Raw genomic sequence first — 17,356 nt, forward strand, 5'->3', positions numbered from 1 at the left:
AGAATTCCCTAGTGAGTTCAAGGGCCAGAATTCAGGCGATAGTTGCAGTCCCCATGTTTCAGCTGAGACCACCCATCTTTCCTTTTGGCAAGCAGGAGTGGAAACGGACTTCTGCCTTCCAGTGTCTGTGACTGTGGTAGCTTCCAAGGAAGAGTATGTTGCAATTGTTTTAGTTTTTCCATTTCTGCTCTTCTTTCACAAGTTGCTTATAAAAATCTCCAACGCTATTTAATTGTTCTGGTTCAAAGCTCTCTTGAAAACACAACCTTCCTTTGATTTCTGACAAAACAACCTCTTTTAATTAGGAGTTTGATAGGACTGCTTCTGCAACTAGCAGGATTAAAGGAAGTAGGTGTCAGCAATGACTCTTTGCATTCACCTGTCTTCACTTCACATGGTCACCGACTGTAAGCTTTTAGGGGCAGGGACCATCACTTTCCACAACTGTACAATAAGATTTGTTTTTCTTAAGTCTTCCCTCCTCAACTGCAAATAATACACGTGAAAAAACATCAGGAGGATACCATACAGTTAAAGAAAGTCTGCCTTGGATCTTTACGCTCGCTTTGACTCCAACATAATGGAGTTAATTTAATAAACTGATAGATTTTGATAAACTATGGCCATGTTGTGATGACCTGCTTCTTGAGTATTTGTTTCTTCTTCGGGCACTTTCATTTCTGTGTGTGCGATCACAGCACCCTCTACTGCTTCTCGGTTAACCTGCAAAGGGACAACAAATGGCTGTAAACTCTTATAAAGGTCTCCTGGAGCAGCTGGACTCTCAGGTTATGAGCTGTCACCTTATCTATGAAACCCACCATGAGAATTAACGCAAGAAGGCATTTCACTTGTGTCTGGAACGCCATCCTGAGCTCCTCAATGGGCGGTGGGGATTCCTCGGGGGGTCAAGAACCCATCAGCCCGAGATAAGTTTTTCCTTTTCATTTGTACACAGGTAAGGCACAACCTTTGACTTCTACGGGCGAGGCGTCATCTTCGACTTACACAGGTGCGGCACCACCTTCCACTTACACAGGGTAAGGCGTTAGGTCCACGGAGAAAAACAACAAACCCTGAGCTTCCCCAGCGAGGAGCGCGGCAAGGGGCCAGAGCAAACCGGGGCCCCGCCGGCAGCGGCCCCTTCACTTCCCCCGCCCCTCGGGACGTCGAGCACCGCGGGGCGAGGTGTGAAAGATCCGCCCGCCCCCCTTCCCCGGTGGCGCGCGCCGCCTCACGCAGGGGCGGGGCGGGCGGCTCGAGACTGACGTGGCGCTCCCCCCTCCCCCTCCCCGGCCCGGCTCCTTCCCCGCCCTTCCGCTTCCGGCCCGCGCATGCGCGTTCGGCGCGGTGGGGTGGCGCGCGCAGGATGGTGCTGCTGGAGAGCGAGCAGGTTGGGCCCGGGGCGGGTGGGGGTTGGGATAGAGCGTCGCTGTTACCGGGGCCGAGGGACGGGTTTGGGCCTCGTTTTACCGTCTGGGACCCCGCGTCCGGCAGCTTCCGCGAGGGGGGGCTCGCCTTCCCTTATTCCCTAGGAACCGGGGAGCCCGGCCGGAGTGGGGAGGGAGGAGAGGGAGGAGAGGGAAGAGGAAGAGAAGGGAAGGAGTAGTGTGGGAAGGGAGGAAGAAAAGGGAGGGAGGGAGGGAGGGAAATGAGAGAGGGAAGGAGGAGAAAGAAGAGGGAGGGAAGACCTGCAGGGTGTTCTCCACCGAGAGTGGGGTCTCATTTCTGTTGCAGTTCCTGACGGAGCTCACCAGGCTTTTCCAAAAGTGCAGAACTTCAGGGAGTGTCTTCATAACGCTGAAGAAATGTAAGTTTGAAGCCTGTTACTGGATGAAAGAGCTGGGCACCTAAGTTGAACTTAGTGGCTTTAGCGTGTGTGTTAGAAGAAGCACTTGTTAAAAAAAGGAGTGGCCATATGGATGTATCAGTCATCTTAGTTCTGCTACTGATAGCCTTGAAGCAGCGTTCTATTTCAAACTGCAGGAAATACAGTGACAATTAAACAATAATTGGAAATCCTTAAATTTATGTAACAGAATTATAGTTATTTCTATGTATTTCTATATATATTATTCTTCTGTGTGTTTCTCTGGTTTCTGGCTAGCTGGCATTCCTTGGGAAGTCCAGTGGCCTAGGCTGCAGTTTGATGTGCATTTTGAGACATACTGCTGCTGAGGCAGGCAGTTCATACAGCATGGCAGAGGAAGGAGCTACGCTTTTTATCCTGGCAGATGTAGTTCCTCTTCTGAGACTGCAGAGGAAGGGGTCTGTGAACAATTCAGCTGCAATGTCAGTTCAGATGGCCTTAAACTCCAGAGTGTTTTACAGATCATTTCATGAGCAATTTTTAACATGTCAGGACACATCTGGTGGTTTCAGTGGAATACGGATAAGTGTTGTCTGCCTTTCAATACAGATGATGGTAGAACAAAACCAGTCCCACGGAAAGGCCATGTAGAAAGCTTTGAACCAGCAGACAATAAGTGTCTTCTGAGAGCGACTGATGGAAAGAAGAAAATTAGCACAGTGGTAAGTGACAACTTTGGGTTACAAAGATTACTGTCCCTACTTGGCTTTTAGGTAATGCCTCATATTTTAAGTGAAACTTGTCTTTAAATGAACATCATGAGAACTGTGCTCTTAAATCCACAAAGAAACTGTATTGTAGCTAAACACATGGCAGAAGTTGGGATGCTGAAGTGTTCCACTTACCTGAAGTCTTGATGCGTCCACTCGGCATTAGAGATAGGACAGTAGCTTATAGTTTTGTTCTGTATGCTGGATTTTGATTCAGAATGCTGTTGCAGGACAGCAGAAAATAACCCGCCTGTTTTCAGCAGCCTCGGCTGCTGTGTTTTCAGTCAGGTGAAATTGTTTGGAGGGAAGGGGGAAAACTGCTTCTAGAGACACGGGGGCGGATGGACACAGGACACATGCAGAACCTGCACTATGAGAACAAGTGGTGTGGCTTCTTGGAGAGAAAGGTCATGTACACCTACACTCAAGCCTTGGGTGACAAAGAGGTAGTTTTCCTCTAGACCTCGATGGAATTACTGAAAGTTCTTTCAACCTAGAAAAAAATGGAATGTTTCCAGACTGGGAAACTGTAGGAAAGGCATCCTTGTTTCCTGGCAAGAATGTGTGGGTAGACACTTCTAAGCCTTGATTTTGCTTAGCATACCTATATTTTCTCATTTACAGACCTATTTGTATTTCAGGAAGCGTTAACTCAAGTTGGAAACCTGATGTGTATATCTCTTCTGTGGCGTAACCAAAAGAAAAATGTTACTTTGAGAAATAGTTGAGAGAATCAGGGCTGCAACACATTTTTATGGTCCTACAAATAAATAAAACCTTCCTCACAAAGTTTTTTCATATTCTGTTTTAGCCTGGAGAAGAGAAGGCTGAGGGGAGACCTTATTGTTCTCTACAACTACCTGAAAGGAGGTTGTAGAGAGGAGGGAGCTGGCCTCTTCTCCCAAGTGACAGGGAACAGGACGAGAGGGAATGGCCTAAAGCTCCGTTGGGGAGGTTCAGGCTGGACATCAGAAAAAAATTTTCACAGAAAGGGTCATTGGGCACTGACACAGGCTGCCCAGGGAGGTGGTTGAATCACCTTCCCTGGAGGTGTTTAAGGGATTGGTGGATGAGGTGCTGAGGGGCATGGTTTAGTGGTTGGACTCGATGATCCGGTGGGTCTTTTCCAACCTAGTGATTCTGTGATTCTTCCTGCTTGAGATTTGGGATGAGTGGCCTTCTGATGATTTTGTTAATTGACTAAGAAGTGTTTTCAGTTTCTTAAGTCAGTGCAGCCACCACTGAATGTGATGAGTTGATCCAACCACTGCTAAAACCACTAGATGGTTGCTGGTGGGTAAACATGTACTGACACTTGGTTTGTAATAGCAGGCAGTGTTTTCTTGGTTAACGGACAGTATTACTTTTGCAGGTGAGCTCAAAGGAAGTAAATAAATTCCAGATGGTAAGTTTTGTATGCCTTTTATCTTCCTTTTCTGTAGGTATTGGAGAGTGGTCAGTAGGAAGCACAGTACAGCTGTGAACGGGTTGATTCAGTGCTGAAGTGTCATAGAGATTAACCTTAGACTACTCATCTATCTGTATTGTTTTTTTTTTTTTTTAAATCCTGTTGAATTTTATTTAATTTCCTGCATTGGTTTAGAAGCAATAGTTTCCCCCTGTAGGGTGTAATAAAAGCATGATTCTCTGAGAAAATGCAGATACCTACCTATCAGCAATATGTAAATTGTTACCTTTAGTGTATTGTCACTTAAGTATTTGTTGTTCTAATGGTTCCTGTTGTTGTTTCAGGCATATTCAAACTTGCTGAGAGCTAACATGGATGGCTTGAAGAAAAAAGACAAGAAAAGCAAAAACAAGAAGAGTAAAGCAACACAGTGATGGAGCAGTGTTCCACCAGCACTGTACCTTGGTTAAAGCGAAGTCCCTTTCTTTTGGAGTTACCACTTGTCTTTGATTTTCCTTCTGGCAGGATACTGGGATGGGATCATTTCTTTTGTTTAAACTGAAAGCAGGTGCTTTCTGTGGATTGTTGTATGGCAGGAGTATTTACAGACTTATACTGAAACAGCTTTCAGCTCTGCCACCAACTATTTCTGTGCTCATGCTGCTGTTGTTTTATGTTATATCAGCGGGCAGTGAAAAATGGGGGGTAACACAGGGTGAAGATAAAGGCACTGTACCAGGAGCAAAGTAGGACTGGAGCGGGACTCCTAGTGAGAGACGCCTGGTTTTACAGATAAGGCTTAGCAGCACTACGCAAAGTGAGTGCCAGCATATTATCAGGAATAGCAGCTTTCCCATTTTGTAGGACATGTCTATGTGATCCCGTGCAGGTATCCTTAAGGCAGCCAGTACAGTGCATGAGCTCTTGCAGAGTCAGGCAGCTATGCCTTTGCTCTGGGCTGAGCTGACCCTGACTTCGGGTGGGAGGAAGGGCAGGGCCCTGCATCATGTTCCCTTCAGACATGGCCTAAAAACACTGATCTCCTAAACTTTTTTTTTTAAAAAAAACCTTCATCCTTCACTATATTTAGGGATCTGAATTTCCCCATACTTTATCTCTTAATGTAGCTCCTTCATATAAGCAAATGTAAAAGGTCAATACTTAATTGTTCCTATTAAACACAATTGAGAAATTAACTTGATTGTAATGACTGATGTGACTGGTCTTGGTGAATAACAAGGAGTGGTATAGTTATCTATGCTTCTAAGACTGACTCCCTGACGCTACTTTGTTACCGTTACAACTTTCCCAGTTCCCAAGAATTTTTGTGTGTGTCTTTAAAGTTTATTTTAACTTTGCCCCCCTCTTCGCTACAAGAAAAGGACAGAAGAAGTAAGGAGGTATTTCTTAATGCAATAAACCTGCAATGCTAAAAGTAACAAAACAAAAGTAAGTTGTTTACAAAGAAGGTACTATGTGGGGAGGGAGGGTAAATAACCATTCTTAGTTCCAGCAATCCCTAGCTTTTCTGCATATTCACTCCAATATTCTCTGAATTTGATGTGAAATATAATGCATAGTTAACTATGGCTGCTGTAACTTATCTTCAGATTTTCTCAGCTTCACTTTTCCTGATGAGGCCGTGTTACAGTTTAGCCTCAGAAGATAGTCATAGTAATGCTGGGAATCTTATAATTAACTTCAGACTTAATCTGACAACCCATCTGAAGAAAATTAGTTTCAAACTTTGGTTATGCCACTAGCACACCGTTTCTCTTAAAAGTCTTCAGTTTAGGTCTGAAACCAGTTTTTCTTGTATCAGGTCTTATTTCATCTCTCAGGAAGCAACTGCTTCGTTTGAATGCAAAAGCAGAGGCAGCTAAGCTTGCAACAAATTTCCATGTTTTATAGAGAAATCAAACCAGTAAGTTGAAAGAACGAAGAAACAAAAGCTTAAAATACATATTTCAAGAAGGCTCAGTAGCCAGTCATTTTATTACGTAAAAAACCTTTCTTCAAAAAAGTTTAAAACGCTTCTAGAGTTGAAGATAACTCATCCTCTCTAATCCTTGTACTGAGTTTCTCAAAGGCATTCTGAAACTATTTAAAAAACAGTAGTTTTACACCTGCAGGCTCGTAATGTCTTTGTGGCATAAGGGACAAGAATTAATACATACTTGTGCTTGTAGCCAGACTTGCTTCTTAATTGCCTATAAAACATTAATTTCCACTTTTTGACATAAATTTACAGTTTTATATTACACATGAAATTCAATCTGGACACACAAAAAGTCATAAGTTGCCTGCTTTGCACTATTGCAGCTTTTTGAAATTCTTGAAAAAACACACTGTTGTCTTAGTAAAAGCAACTTATAAAAAGATGCTTTGCGCACTAAAACAAAACCTTGTATTCATCTCGGTAGCTGTACAGGACAAGTGCAGGAACCCTGCAGAGGGAAGGAAAAGAGAGGATTTTTAAACTTTGAAACTGCAGATTCAAGAGCTACACTACCCATGGCAAATCTTAGCAATAAGGTAACAGCTAAAGTTCAGTAGAAAAGCAGTTCAGTTTTAGTTCCTTTGGCTGTGACTACAATTTGCCCCCTCATTTCTTTTCTATTTATCTAGCCCGTTCAGTCTTCATTCAGTGATCTGAAGGCTTATGGCTGAGCAGTGTTCTGTGTGCAGGCATCAAATGGGAAAGGACAACTGTCAGGTGCTGCATTTCACTCACACCCAACACTGTATGGAACATTATTCTTGCGTAGTTATTTGGTTCCGTTGCTCACAGTCTTGCAAACCACAAGAAGAAAAAAAAGTTTTATTTAATTGTCTTAGTAAACTTTAGCAAGCCTGGAGCAATACTGGTGCATCTCTAAGAAAAAGGAATCCCATCAAATTTTAGTCTCATTTAAAGGTTAAGAAGTACCTCAACAGAGGTTTAAGAAAACGTATTATAAGTGAAACCCACAAGAGGAAATACATGCCTAAGTCTTACTTAACTGTACCATTACATGCAAGAGTTGAAAATTTGAGGCTTAAAACTGGATGTACCCAGACTGTTTCAGCCTTGCCAGCGTCCAACAAGGAGACTAGAACATAAACATTTCTATGCTTAGAAAACAGACACGGGCTTTACTACACATCAGGAGATCATACATCATGTTTGTTAAAGCTAAACAGTCTGTCAGCTGTTCCAGACTGCCATTGTAGTCCTTCAAAGCAGGAGGAATTAAGCATGCTCATGAATTTTATTTAAAAGGTAAGTAAGTTGAGAAAAGAGGGTTAACTATGCAGTAGAATAGCAGTATACCTGGATGCACATAGTAGTTTGCTACTCCGTTTTATGAGCAAAGCAGCAAAGGACAGAACAGTGGGAGTACCTTTAAAATTTCTTGAAGAGGCTTATAAAAACAATTTGCATGGCCAAGAATTTACACTTTATCACAAGTGAGGATTAGGACAGGTAAAATCTTCTCATGGTGCTCAAGGAACTATACATGTTTCCTGAAAATTTCTGTCCTCAGGGAGAGATGAAGAGGAGGACAAATTAATAGCAGCTTACTTATTTCTGCATTCAAACTTTACTAATTGAGGTGTTTTATGTGCCTATACAGAAATTAACAAGTTTACCTCTTTTCCATTTTGATACTGTAAATTTCATCACAAATTGCCTGTAAGTATGAACATCTCTGTTTTGGCCATCGTGACATCAGTTGTCTCACAGTAGCATCAAAGGCTTGTCTATCTTTGTCAAACTAAGAAAAAAAAAATTAACAAAGAACTATGATACAGTTATATTCTCTTATGAAGGAAATACCTCTGATAAGATTCAGTCTTCTGAATGATGTGTAGCATCAATGCTTCTTAATTAAACAGGTTGCAAACAAAATTCATATAAAAAACATGTGCAACTTGTTTTTATTTTTTAAAAATGTTTAGAAATTTATTGTTCAGTTTCTTAACACGGACAGTTTAGAGATAAGTTGTACAGGCTCTATCGGTTTCGAAATGCTGGATATAAGAACTGTGATGTTAAGGGTAGTTGAAAGTGAATTATGCAAGCTGATCATAGGCATTTATTTATTTAGTTATTTCAAGTAAAAGGTGATGGTGATAAACTATCTCCATGCTTTAGATAGACTGGATTAACTATGTATTTCAAAAATATTTTCAAGTGTTTCACTGGGGTCTGATTACCAGACAAGCACTCCTTCAGAGCAACAGATGAAAGATATGAAAGCAGTAAATCCACTTCCAGGCAAGATGCCATTCTTAAGTACCATTTTTTGGGAGTGCAAAGGCAATAATCTCTCTGGTAAGAGCTTCTGACTTGAAAGCTACTGCTGTCATTGGAGGAAAGAAAGAAGCTTTTTGTCTTTGGTGGGTTCCTCCTCCCCTCCTCCCTCCCCTCCATCCTCCCCCCCATATGAATAGTTTCCAAGTTGTTAAAAGTGTCAATACAATACTTAAACAGTCTCTTTTAATCCTGGCTTCACTAAGAGAAGTTTAGAAGTTTCAGCTACTGTACTCAAAACCATTGCCTCTGTATTTTGGGTCCTCCTTCATTAACACTTTCAAGAAACACCTTTGATGAATCTGCTATTAATGCTTATTGGTCTCTGAAAATGAGCAGCAAGGCTTAAAATTTTAGTCAACTATTACTGGGAAAAAAACCAGAGCTTTGGATTAGGACTTCCTAATGGCATCTTGCATAAGCTGGATATTTGACAAAAGGATTTTTCTAGCCTCAGTCAAGCTCCTTGGTTAAAAAAAAAAACAAAACACCACCATTCAAGTTTTAAAACCTAATTCAAACTCCTTGAAGGAGAAAAAAAAACTACAACAGGCGAATTTTACATTCCACTTCATTAGGAACAGAATTCATGATCTATTATTCAATTACAGTTTTAACAACAATCAATACTTAACTGCTTACCTCTAATGATAAGAAGTGTATCACGGTTGCTTTTGGTAGATCTACCTGTAAAAATATCATCAAGAAATCAATAGTTAACGGTTCTTCTGTTACCACTTTGCCAGCTGGAGATTAGCTGTACTGGAGGAAGTCAGACTTCTTTATTTCATTTCCAAGGAAGCACTTGTGTTGATAAGACCTTGGTAAACTCCCAGTTCTAAGTATTTTAAGCAAACTGTTCTTGACAAGATTCCATTATGGAAAGTTCCAAATAGACATAGGGAATTTGAAAGCCATTTCAAAATGAAAGCCATTTGAAAACCATTTCAAAGTTGCATTGATATAAATTTAAGAGCAAATCCAGCAGGAACAAGTTATTAACTGTACCACAGTAGTTAGCATAACTACAGCTTAGGAATTTACAACCGAATACTTGTTAAATTTTGTTATATCCAATATACACAATTAGAGATACTTTTCAAGAAACATGTTGTGGGTCTTATTTAACTATATGTTTAGTTGATTTGGTATCTCTGAAGCAAGGCTTATTGGCAGTAGTTCATTCCAGACAGAAACTGCATCATCCACTTCAATTAAGAATTTGAAATTCAGGCTTCTGCCAAATACTTACTGCTAAAATCTCGATCTCACTTGTCTTCTGTTGCAGGCTAGAGATGAATGCCTGAAGTCTTGTTTGCACCTGGCAACACAAGATGGGCAACAGTAAAATGCACTGCTTCTATGACATAGATTGGGAACACAATTTTCTGTTTCATAGGTTATGAGAAACTGTTAGGCTGCTCCTAACACAAGATGTAGAACTATATCATATTTAAACTAAAATTCACATTTTAGGTCAAAGCTCTTTATTTTGGTTCTTGGAACTATTTGTAGGGGGGATTTTTTGTTGAACATCAAAATTTGGACTGAAAAGGAAATAAGATTACACATCTGTCTAAGCATGTACTCTGAACATCTTAAAGCCAATCATCCTAAATGTGCAAACCTTGACATTTGTTTCTGGCATCTAGCATTTTAAAATCTGCAATTTCTTCTTAGGCCTTTAGTTTGAGACAATATAATGAAGCAGAGTATCTGTTACAAACAAATCACAAATTAAAAGTATGCTTAACTTACACATTTAATGCAATTAAGCATTTATTAAAAAAAAAAAGAAAAAAAAGGAAAATTCCAGAACCATATTTCCTACTAAAATAAGATTCCTAATATGTATGTACAGTGACAGCTGAGCCACACCACCACAGATAATTCCCAGGATCCAAGATGTTAAAAAAGTGGTCTTTGCTGTCAAGCTTTTGTGTTGTTCATAATATATTTTACGAATAAAGAGCAAACGGGACCTATTTCTGTAAAGTTAGGCAATAGGGAAATTTTAATCCTACCACTCCTTAACTTCTAAGGACTACTTATTAGTATTTGTTCGATGTGTGTATACCTGAATTTCTTGACGACGCCTGGCACTGGCAGATAATTTTTCAGGAGCTATAACACTAACATTAGGCACTACAAGAGTTCCATGTGATTCAAATGCACCTAAAATGCAAACACACAGTTCTCTATTATACTCTTTCTTTATATAGTAAGTAGCAAGAAACAGAAAATTCACAAATTTTCATAAGCAAAGATCTGTATAGAAAAGGTTTCGAAAAGCAGCCAAACCCCTCCTCCCCCAAACTCAGTCAAGTAGGTAGGATAATGAAACATGTGCATGTAAATTCTCAAATGCTCACTTACTACTTTGAAGGACTGGTTGGTGAGACTAAGACATTTCATGTTTTTACACCAGTGTTCCCTGAAACTTATAAAAGGTTCCAAATGGCTTGCAGAATATTACAGAAGAATGTAGCTTACCTAATACCACAAAAACTATTGGTGACCTGCTGAGTGGACGGGGGAAAGCCTGTGGATGTTGTCTACCTAAAGTTTGTAAAGCCTTTGGCACCCTTTCCCGGAGCATTCTCCTGGAAAAACTGGCTGCTTGTGGCTTGGGCAGGTGTACTCTTCACTGGATGAAAAGGTCTGGATGACTGGGCCCAAATAGTTGTGGTGAATGGAGTTAAATCCAGTCGGTGGCCGGTTATAAGTGCTGTTCCCCAGCGCTCAGTGCTGGGGCCAGTTCTATTCAATATCTTTATCAGTGATGTGGAAGAGGGGATCGAATACACTCTCAGTAAGTCTGCAGCCAACAGCAAGCTGGAGTATTGTTCTGCTTGAGGAAAGGAAGGCTCTACTGGGGGATATGACCAGGCTGGATCGATGGCCAAGGACAATTGCATGTGCTTCAACAAAGCTAAGTGTCAAGTCTTGCACTTGGGCCACAACAACCCAATGCAATGTTACAGGCCCGGGGAAGAGTGGCTGGAAAGCTACCCAGTTGAAAAGGACCTGGGGGTGCAGGTCAACAGCTGGCTGAATATGAGCAGTGTGCCCATGTGGCCAAGGTCAAAGGCACCCTGGCCTGCATTAGAAATGTGATGGTCGCCTCATCAATACTGAATACGAGGGCAGAAACACTTCCCTAGTCCTGCTGGCCACACCTCAAATACTGTGTTGAGTTTTGGGCCCCTCGCTACAACAAAGACATTGAAGTCCTGGAGTGCGTCCAGAAGGGCAACAAAGCTGGTGAAGGGGCTGGAGCACAAGTCCTATGAGGAGCAGCTGAGGGAACTGGGGTTGTTTCCTCTGGAGGCTGAGGGAAGATGCTATTGCTCTCTACCACTACCTGAAAGGAGGTTGTAGTGAGGTGGTCTCTTCTCCCAAGTAAGAAATGATAGGACAAGAGGAAATGGCCTCAAGTTACACCAGGGGAGGCTCAGACTGAGTAACAGAAAATTATTACTTCCCCCAAAAGGGTCGTCAAGCTTTGGAACAGGCTGTCCAGGGAAGCCATTGAGTCACCATCCCTGGAGGCATTTATAAGACGTGCAGATGCAGTGGTTAGGAACATGGTTTAGTGGTGGACTTGGCAGTGTTAGGTTAAGGATTGGTCTTGATGATCTTAAAGGTCTTTATCAACCTAAACAATTCTGTGATTTAATTTCAAGAGTGAGGCAACTATTTAATGATCAGTCCCACAGCAGAGTCAAAGACAAAACAAACAAACAATAAACCCCAGCCCCTACTTCCCCAAATAACAATTATAAAAATTTGAAATGGCTTAGTTTGAAATTCAAATTGCCACTTCTGGTAATCACACACATAGATAAAACCCAAGTTAAGCATGGCTACCTCTCTCCCTCACTGTTATGCAAGGGAGGGGTAAAGAATTTGTCAAAAAAAAAAAAAAGAAAAAAATCAACCACCATTACTACCACCAACTCTATCAGTACTTAATAAAATAATTATCAAAAATGTCAAACTTCAGTAAAGAAGGCAAATCTGTAGCTAGAAAGATAAAAACATTTCCATTTGAATTAAAAAACCTTAGTAGTAACAGCAGGTCAATATTCATGGGTCTCAACACTAACAATCACAAGTCACATCATTTTTCATCAAGATGACATTTAATTTCTCCTCAGCTAGGAAATGTTCGTGTTTTTTGGCTTCCCTCACCTCCTGAATCATTGCAACAATGAATGCTCATATGGGGAATATTCTGCCTGTTGATTTGAGCACTTTTTTGTAGGTTTGGAGAAGCTTTCAGTTTTAGGTCACCAAGAACAGCATTTGAGATTAGGAGAAGTGTCTCTAATCAGAGGCGCTACGAGAAGACATTTTCTTGCTTTGTCTTTGGTAATACTTCCATTTTAAAAACTTATGTCCCAGTGATATTTACTTACAAAACATTTTTTAAGCAGAAACAGTTTGTATGATCTATAACAAGAGACTAAATACCTGAAATATTAGTAAATGATCCCTTTTGATTTGGTACTGACAGATTATCTGAGGTTTCTCTAAAAATAAACAAAGACAGGGAAAAAAATCACAATAACAAAGAAATACTGTAATACTACAGGGTTTCAGATTATCATACAGACAGACTTATTTAATTCCAAGAGACAAAAATTTATGGAGACATCCCACCACATATCTGCAGATTAAATTCTGTTCTAGAGCAGACAGGAAATTATACAAAATCACATTACCAAATCTGATATAGGAGCAATCTTTGTTTCCTATGGTTAAAAAAAAAGTGCTCTCCGCCATGCAAACGTGATTTAGATCTTAATACTAGAATATATTACGAGACAGTTCTCTCTAAATTATTAAATTAATTACAACTTCCTACAGAGACAATATTGAAGTATTAAAGTAACAGACTTAAGAACACACATATTCAAAGAAGCTTTGAATTATTAGTTTGGATCTCTCTACTTTCCACATTCAGGATTCATTAACAAAGACATTTGCCAGTGCTATTACAATCATAGTTACTTCATTTCTCTGTTTAGTATTACCAAATGTGGACTTTTTCTCTACTCTGCTCTCAGGATCTGGAAATAATGTAACTTTGAGAAAGAACTATTTTCTTTCACAGCTTCTAATAGATGCTGTAGATCTGTCACAAAACACACAAGACTCAGGTTAGTTGCAAAGTTAATTGCCAGGTCTGGCTGAGGCCAGAAAAAGGAGAATGAAAAGGTGGGTAGCAGGAGATGTCAACTACCTGCACAAACTACTGCTCAAGTTAAGCATTTTTCAGTTTAACAATTCCCTTCATTGTTAAGACTATTCAGAAGTGCTGTGTATTTCAAATATGTTAGCTTCTTAATTGTAACTTGTGTGACTAAACCTTGCCTGTTCCTAGTGCCAGGAAATACACACACGTCCATGTACTGGTGTGTCTGTAGCCTCTTCTATGATTTCCATACCAGCTTCTATTGATGATAATGAATAGTAGTTTCAACAATCTAGTATAATGAGGTATTGCTGGTTAACCTGAGTCTTTGTCAGGCATTGCTTTCATTTGTGCCAACTGAAGCATACAGGTGTGCTACAATTATACCTTAATTTTTACTGTATCAGCACTACCTTATACTGAAAAGGTTTGCTGCTTTAATTCTTTGAGTATGCAATACACAAACTTTACAGACTTCTGGTCAGTAAGATAACCACATGGCCTTTCAACTTATGAAGCAGTATGGATGCTTGAATGTTTGAATTCAATAGCAGCAGGCTATAGAATTTAAGAAAGAGACAAGCCTTTTGCTTTCTTTTTCCCTTAAAAGGAATTCACCAAAGCTCTTACTCTTTACTGAATAAAATCAAGGTTTAACTGAGCATATCTTAAAATCATCTCATCAGAGCAAACATATATTCACTTCGGATTTTGACTATTCACATTGACATGTTATGTTACTTACCTACTACATCTTTCATCACAGATTTTATTTTTCAGTTTCTGGACCAGGTGATCTACTAAGTCAGATTCTAAAATCCTTTTCTCCGTCTGTCTGTCTTTCTCAAAGGATTTCACCTAGGATGTAGTTCAGTGGTTCTTAAAATTCTTAAAATGGAATAAGAATAAACTGCTCAAATTTTATCAAAACCAAACCGGATTCGTCATCCGTTAAAGGTGAAGCAGTCAAAGGGAAGAATCTATCATAATTACTGATAAATAATTTCCAATTAAATCTTTGATTAGTTTATTTTTTTTTTCCAACCAAATAATTCTCCCTGCATTTCCAAAGCGTAAACTAGCTCAGCTTCTTACATTTAATTAATTTTTTTAAACAGAATGCACCTATGAACCAAATACCATATTAATGACAATATATGTGGGTTTGGGCTTTTCTTTTAGTTTAAGGAATTCTGTTGGAATAAGGCTTGCCTTTCAGTTTCCAAGAGTTAGACTCACACATTCAAAACTTTGAATATCTGCTCCATCTCCACTGGGGAGAGATTAATCAGTACACTACCATTCACCTCTTCAGCATGTTCTTTGTTGGTTTTGCTCCAATAAAGTCATATTTAAAAGAACGCTCTGTAACAGTCTTGCAGAAGACATTGATATATCACGCTCTTATCACCAAAATCTACTTTTTCATACAGTTACAGCAGTTATTTGCTGTCTCTGTTACAATGACAAGGAGAGTAAAAACCAAGTGAAAAATATTTTAGTAGTACACATTGGCCAGGCAACATGGTCATACCAGGTGCTGCCAAATGATTACTTTTTAAGTCAAAGATTGAATCTTTAATCAAAGAATAATAATCTCTTCCCTAATGATCTGGAACCAAGCATATTTTAAAACTTTTCATTTCTAAAAAGGGACCAGAACCACAGGCTGCAGAGCACAGCAGGCAGCAATTCACATTGTGACACAGTCCAGTCTTTCCATCCTAACCTTAAGGAGACGAGGAGTGTGGTTCAGGGTCTGGCCACTGGAACTACATGCATTTTTTTTTAGTTTTTGTTTTGTAATATAGAAGCTGTCAACTGGAAAGATGAGTGAGTTAACCAATTCATTTCGTATATTCAAAAAAATCATAGAATAGTTTGGGTTGGAAGGGACCTCAAAGATCATCCAGTTCCAAGCCCCCTGCCATGGACAGGGACACCTCCCACTAGATCGGGCTGCCCAAGGCCCCATCCAACCTGGCCTAGAACACCTCCAGGGATGGGGCAGCCATAGCTCCCCTGGGCAACCTGCATGAGTGCCTCACTACTGTCATGGTGAAGAAATTCCTCCTTATGTCTAAATCTGCCCCTCTCCAGTTTATACCCATTGCCCCTAGTCCTATCACTACAAGGCTTGGTAAACAGTCCCTCCCCAGCTTTCTTGCTGCCCCTTCAGGTAACTGGAAGGTTGCTGTAAAGTCTCCTCAGAGCCTCCTCTTCTCCAGGCTGAACAACCCCAACAAAAAACCTTTTCCACTTAAAAGACACACTGATGATGCCAAGTCAAGCAACATTTGCACTACAATTTGGACTTTTCTAGATAATGCTGTCAGTGAATATTAGTGTTGTGAAGGGCAAAAACCAGGCTTCTTCAGAAGAAATGTGGCAACTGAAGCTGTATTTACCTGAATTCCACCTACTCAAATATCTTTTTGAAAATAATTATAATCTTAAAAATAATAAAAAAAAATAAATGTAGAATGACCTATTACAAATACAAAATAAGACTGAGCATCCTCTGGTCCCACACTTACCTTCACGTGACTTCCTTCTTTATCTGACACAAGAGCCACATACGTAATCCCAGAGCATCTGCAATATTCCTGCAATTCTTCCTGGGACTAAAATGGGGAGAGGGGAAGGGGAATGGGACAGAAATTTGACAGATTATAAAATGATCACTTAAATAATCAGGATCCTCTGTCCTTAATTAAAAAAACTTGATATGAAGTAGTTGCACTGGTTATACAAGCTTCTGAGAGAGGAAAGCTTTATTAACAAGTCTGTTACACTTATATTTATACACCTAATGCTCCTTAGAATCTACATCTACAGTAGGCAGAGAGAACGACTAGAATGCCTAGACCTTGCAGCATCTAGATACCTGTAAAAATGCACAGTGTAATATCAGACAGTTACCATCCCACTGTCTGCAACTTTCACTAATAGCTCAGTCCTGCACGACTGGTAGTCTGTCGGTTCTCTGTCACGAAAGCTGACTGCAGCCGGGCTTCATGGAAACCAGAGGCTGACTGACATCATTCTCAGACCTAAGCTTACTGAAGAGCTTGCTATGCTGACTTAGTGGCAGGTCGCAGGACAGCATTAGACAGGCAAGAACAATCCAAATCTTCCTTTCTTAAGAATGGCAAAAAGAAGAAAACCTAGGGGGATCACAGGAAAAACATAATGATTTGGGGTTTTTTTCAGTTCTGAGGGACTGAAACCATCAGATATGTTGTGGCAAAAGATTACAAAGAGAGTGAAGTCAATTAAGTGAGCAAGCTCAAAACTGTCTTCTTCGCAGCACATGACTCAGAACGCCAAATTGCACAGTGTTTCTTTCATTAAGTCACCAACTGGCATACTTAAAGGTGAACCACACTCATAATCCTCAGATAACTGCCACCACTATCAAAAGGCATTTCAGCATTGCCACACAGCTCACTACTCCAGCAAGGCAGCAGTGGCTAAAGGTCTGCTTGGTTTCAACTTGAGGTAAAAAAGGCACAACTCTTCTTGCCACTCCTCCCTACCAGACTCCTCTCCAGGGACAACAGGGGTCTCCATAGCATACCTAGTACCTCAGTTTACTAAACTCTTTTTCTAACAGTAGAATGATGTCAATATTTCCTCTGTACCAGATGGTCTTCAGCCATCGGGATATATTTAAAAGTTGATCCACTCTTCTCTTCCAGATGTGCCCTTTATTAAGGAGTAAGTCTCAAATTCAGGGATCTTACTTGCAGCTCTCACTGAAAAGGAGATATATTGCCTTCTTAAGTACAAAATATGCATCTGCTTTGAAGCACTCACTTCACTTGGTTGGAGCTAACTGTCCTCATTTTAAAATTCATTATGTGACTTT

At 40.2% G+C, this 17,356-nt stretch overlaps 2 protein-coding genes across 7 annotated transcripts in view; one reads left to right on the forward strand and one right to left on the reverse strand.

Annotated features, from left to right (window-relative positions):
- Positions 1–1,284: 1,284 nt before the first annotated feature.
- On the forward strand, positions 1,285–5,184 carry SRP14 (signal recognition particle 14). Of its 2 annotated transcripts, XM_069858329.1 has the most exons (5): positions 1,291–1,393; positions 1,738–1,810; positions 2,420–2,532; positions 3,953–3,985; positions 4,333–5,184. In XM_069858329.1, the coding sequence occupies exons 1-5, from the start codon at positions 1,370–1,372 to the stop codon at positions 4,420–4,422; spliced, it is 333 nt and encodes a 110-aa protein (XP_069714430.1). In that variant the 5' UTR covers positions 1,291–1,369; the 3' UTR covers positions 4,423–5,184. The 2 variants fall into 2 exon arrangements, with proteins under 2 accessions (XP_069714431.1, XP_069714430.1); XM_069858330.1 differs by lacking the exon at positions 3,953–3,985 and having other exon boundaries at positions 1,285–1,393.
- A 294-nt stretch (positions 5,185–5,478) lies between these two features.
- Positions 5,479–17,356, reverse strand: part of EIF2AK4 (eukaryotic translation initiation factor 2 alpha kinase 4) — a 41,413-nt gene continuing 29,535 nt past the window's right edge. For 2 of the 5 annotated variants that reach the window (XM_069858204.1, XM_069858202.1), the window contains exons 32-39: positions 16,023–16,109; positions 14,231–14,343; positions 12,762–12,820; positions 10,363–10,460; positions 9,538–9,606; positions 8,928–8,972; positions 7,622–7,746; positions 5,479–6,435 (exon numbers count right to left, since the gene is read on the reverse strand). In XM_069858204.1, the coding sequence (XP_069714305.1) occupies positions 6,381–6,435; positions 7,622–7,746; positions 8,928–8,972; positions 9,538–9,606; positions 10,363–10,460; positions 12,762–12,820; positions 14,231–14,343; positions 16,023–16,109 (651 nt within the window). In that variant the 3' untranslated portion in view covers positions 5,479–6,380. Of the gene's footprint in view, positions 6,436–7,621; positions 7,747–8,927; positions 8,973–9,534; positions 9,607–10,362; positions 10,461–12,761; positions 12,821–14,230; positions 14,344–14,724; positions 14,941–15,893; positions 15,938–16,022; positions 16,110–17,356 lie in introns of those variants that run through there. The other 3 variants (XR_011337530.1, XR_011337531.1, XM_069858205.1) reach the window with 3 other exon arrangements.

Source organism: Phaenicophaeus curvirostris, chromosome 5 (genome assembly GCF_032191515.1).
Source record: "Phaenicophaeus curvirostris isolate KB17595 chromosome 5, BPBGC_Pcur_1.0, whole genome shotgun sequence".
Lineage (NCBI taxonomy): Eukaryota > Metazoa > Chordata > Aves > Cuculiformes > Cuculidae > Phaenicophaeus > Phaenicophaeus curvirostris.

Excerpts from the sequence above, each read along its gene's own strand:
- SRP14 (XM_069858329.1), top strand. The coding sequence starts at position 1,370 with ATGGTGCTGCTGGAGAGCGAGCAG. Across the intron at positions 2,533-3,952 it reads AGAAGAAAATTAGCACAGTG|GTGAGCTCAAAGGAAGTAAA; the intron begins GTAAGTGACAAC and ends TTACTTTTGCAG. Across the intron at positions 3,986-4,332 it reads AAGTAAATAAATTCCAGATG|GCATATTCAAACTTGCTGAG; the intron begins GTAAGTTTTGTA and ends TTGTTGTTTCAG.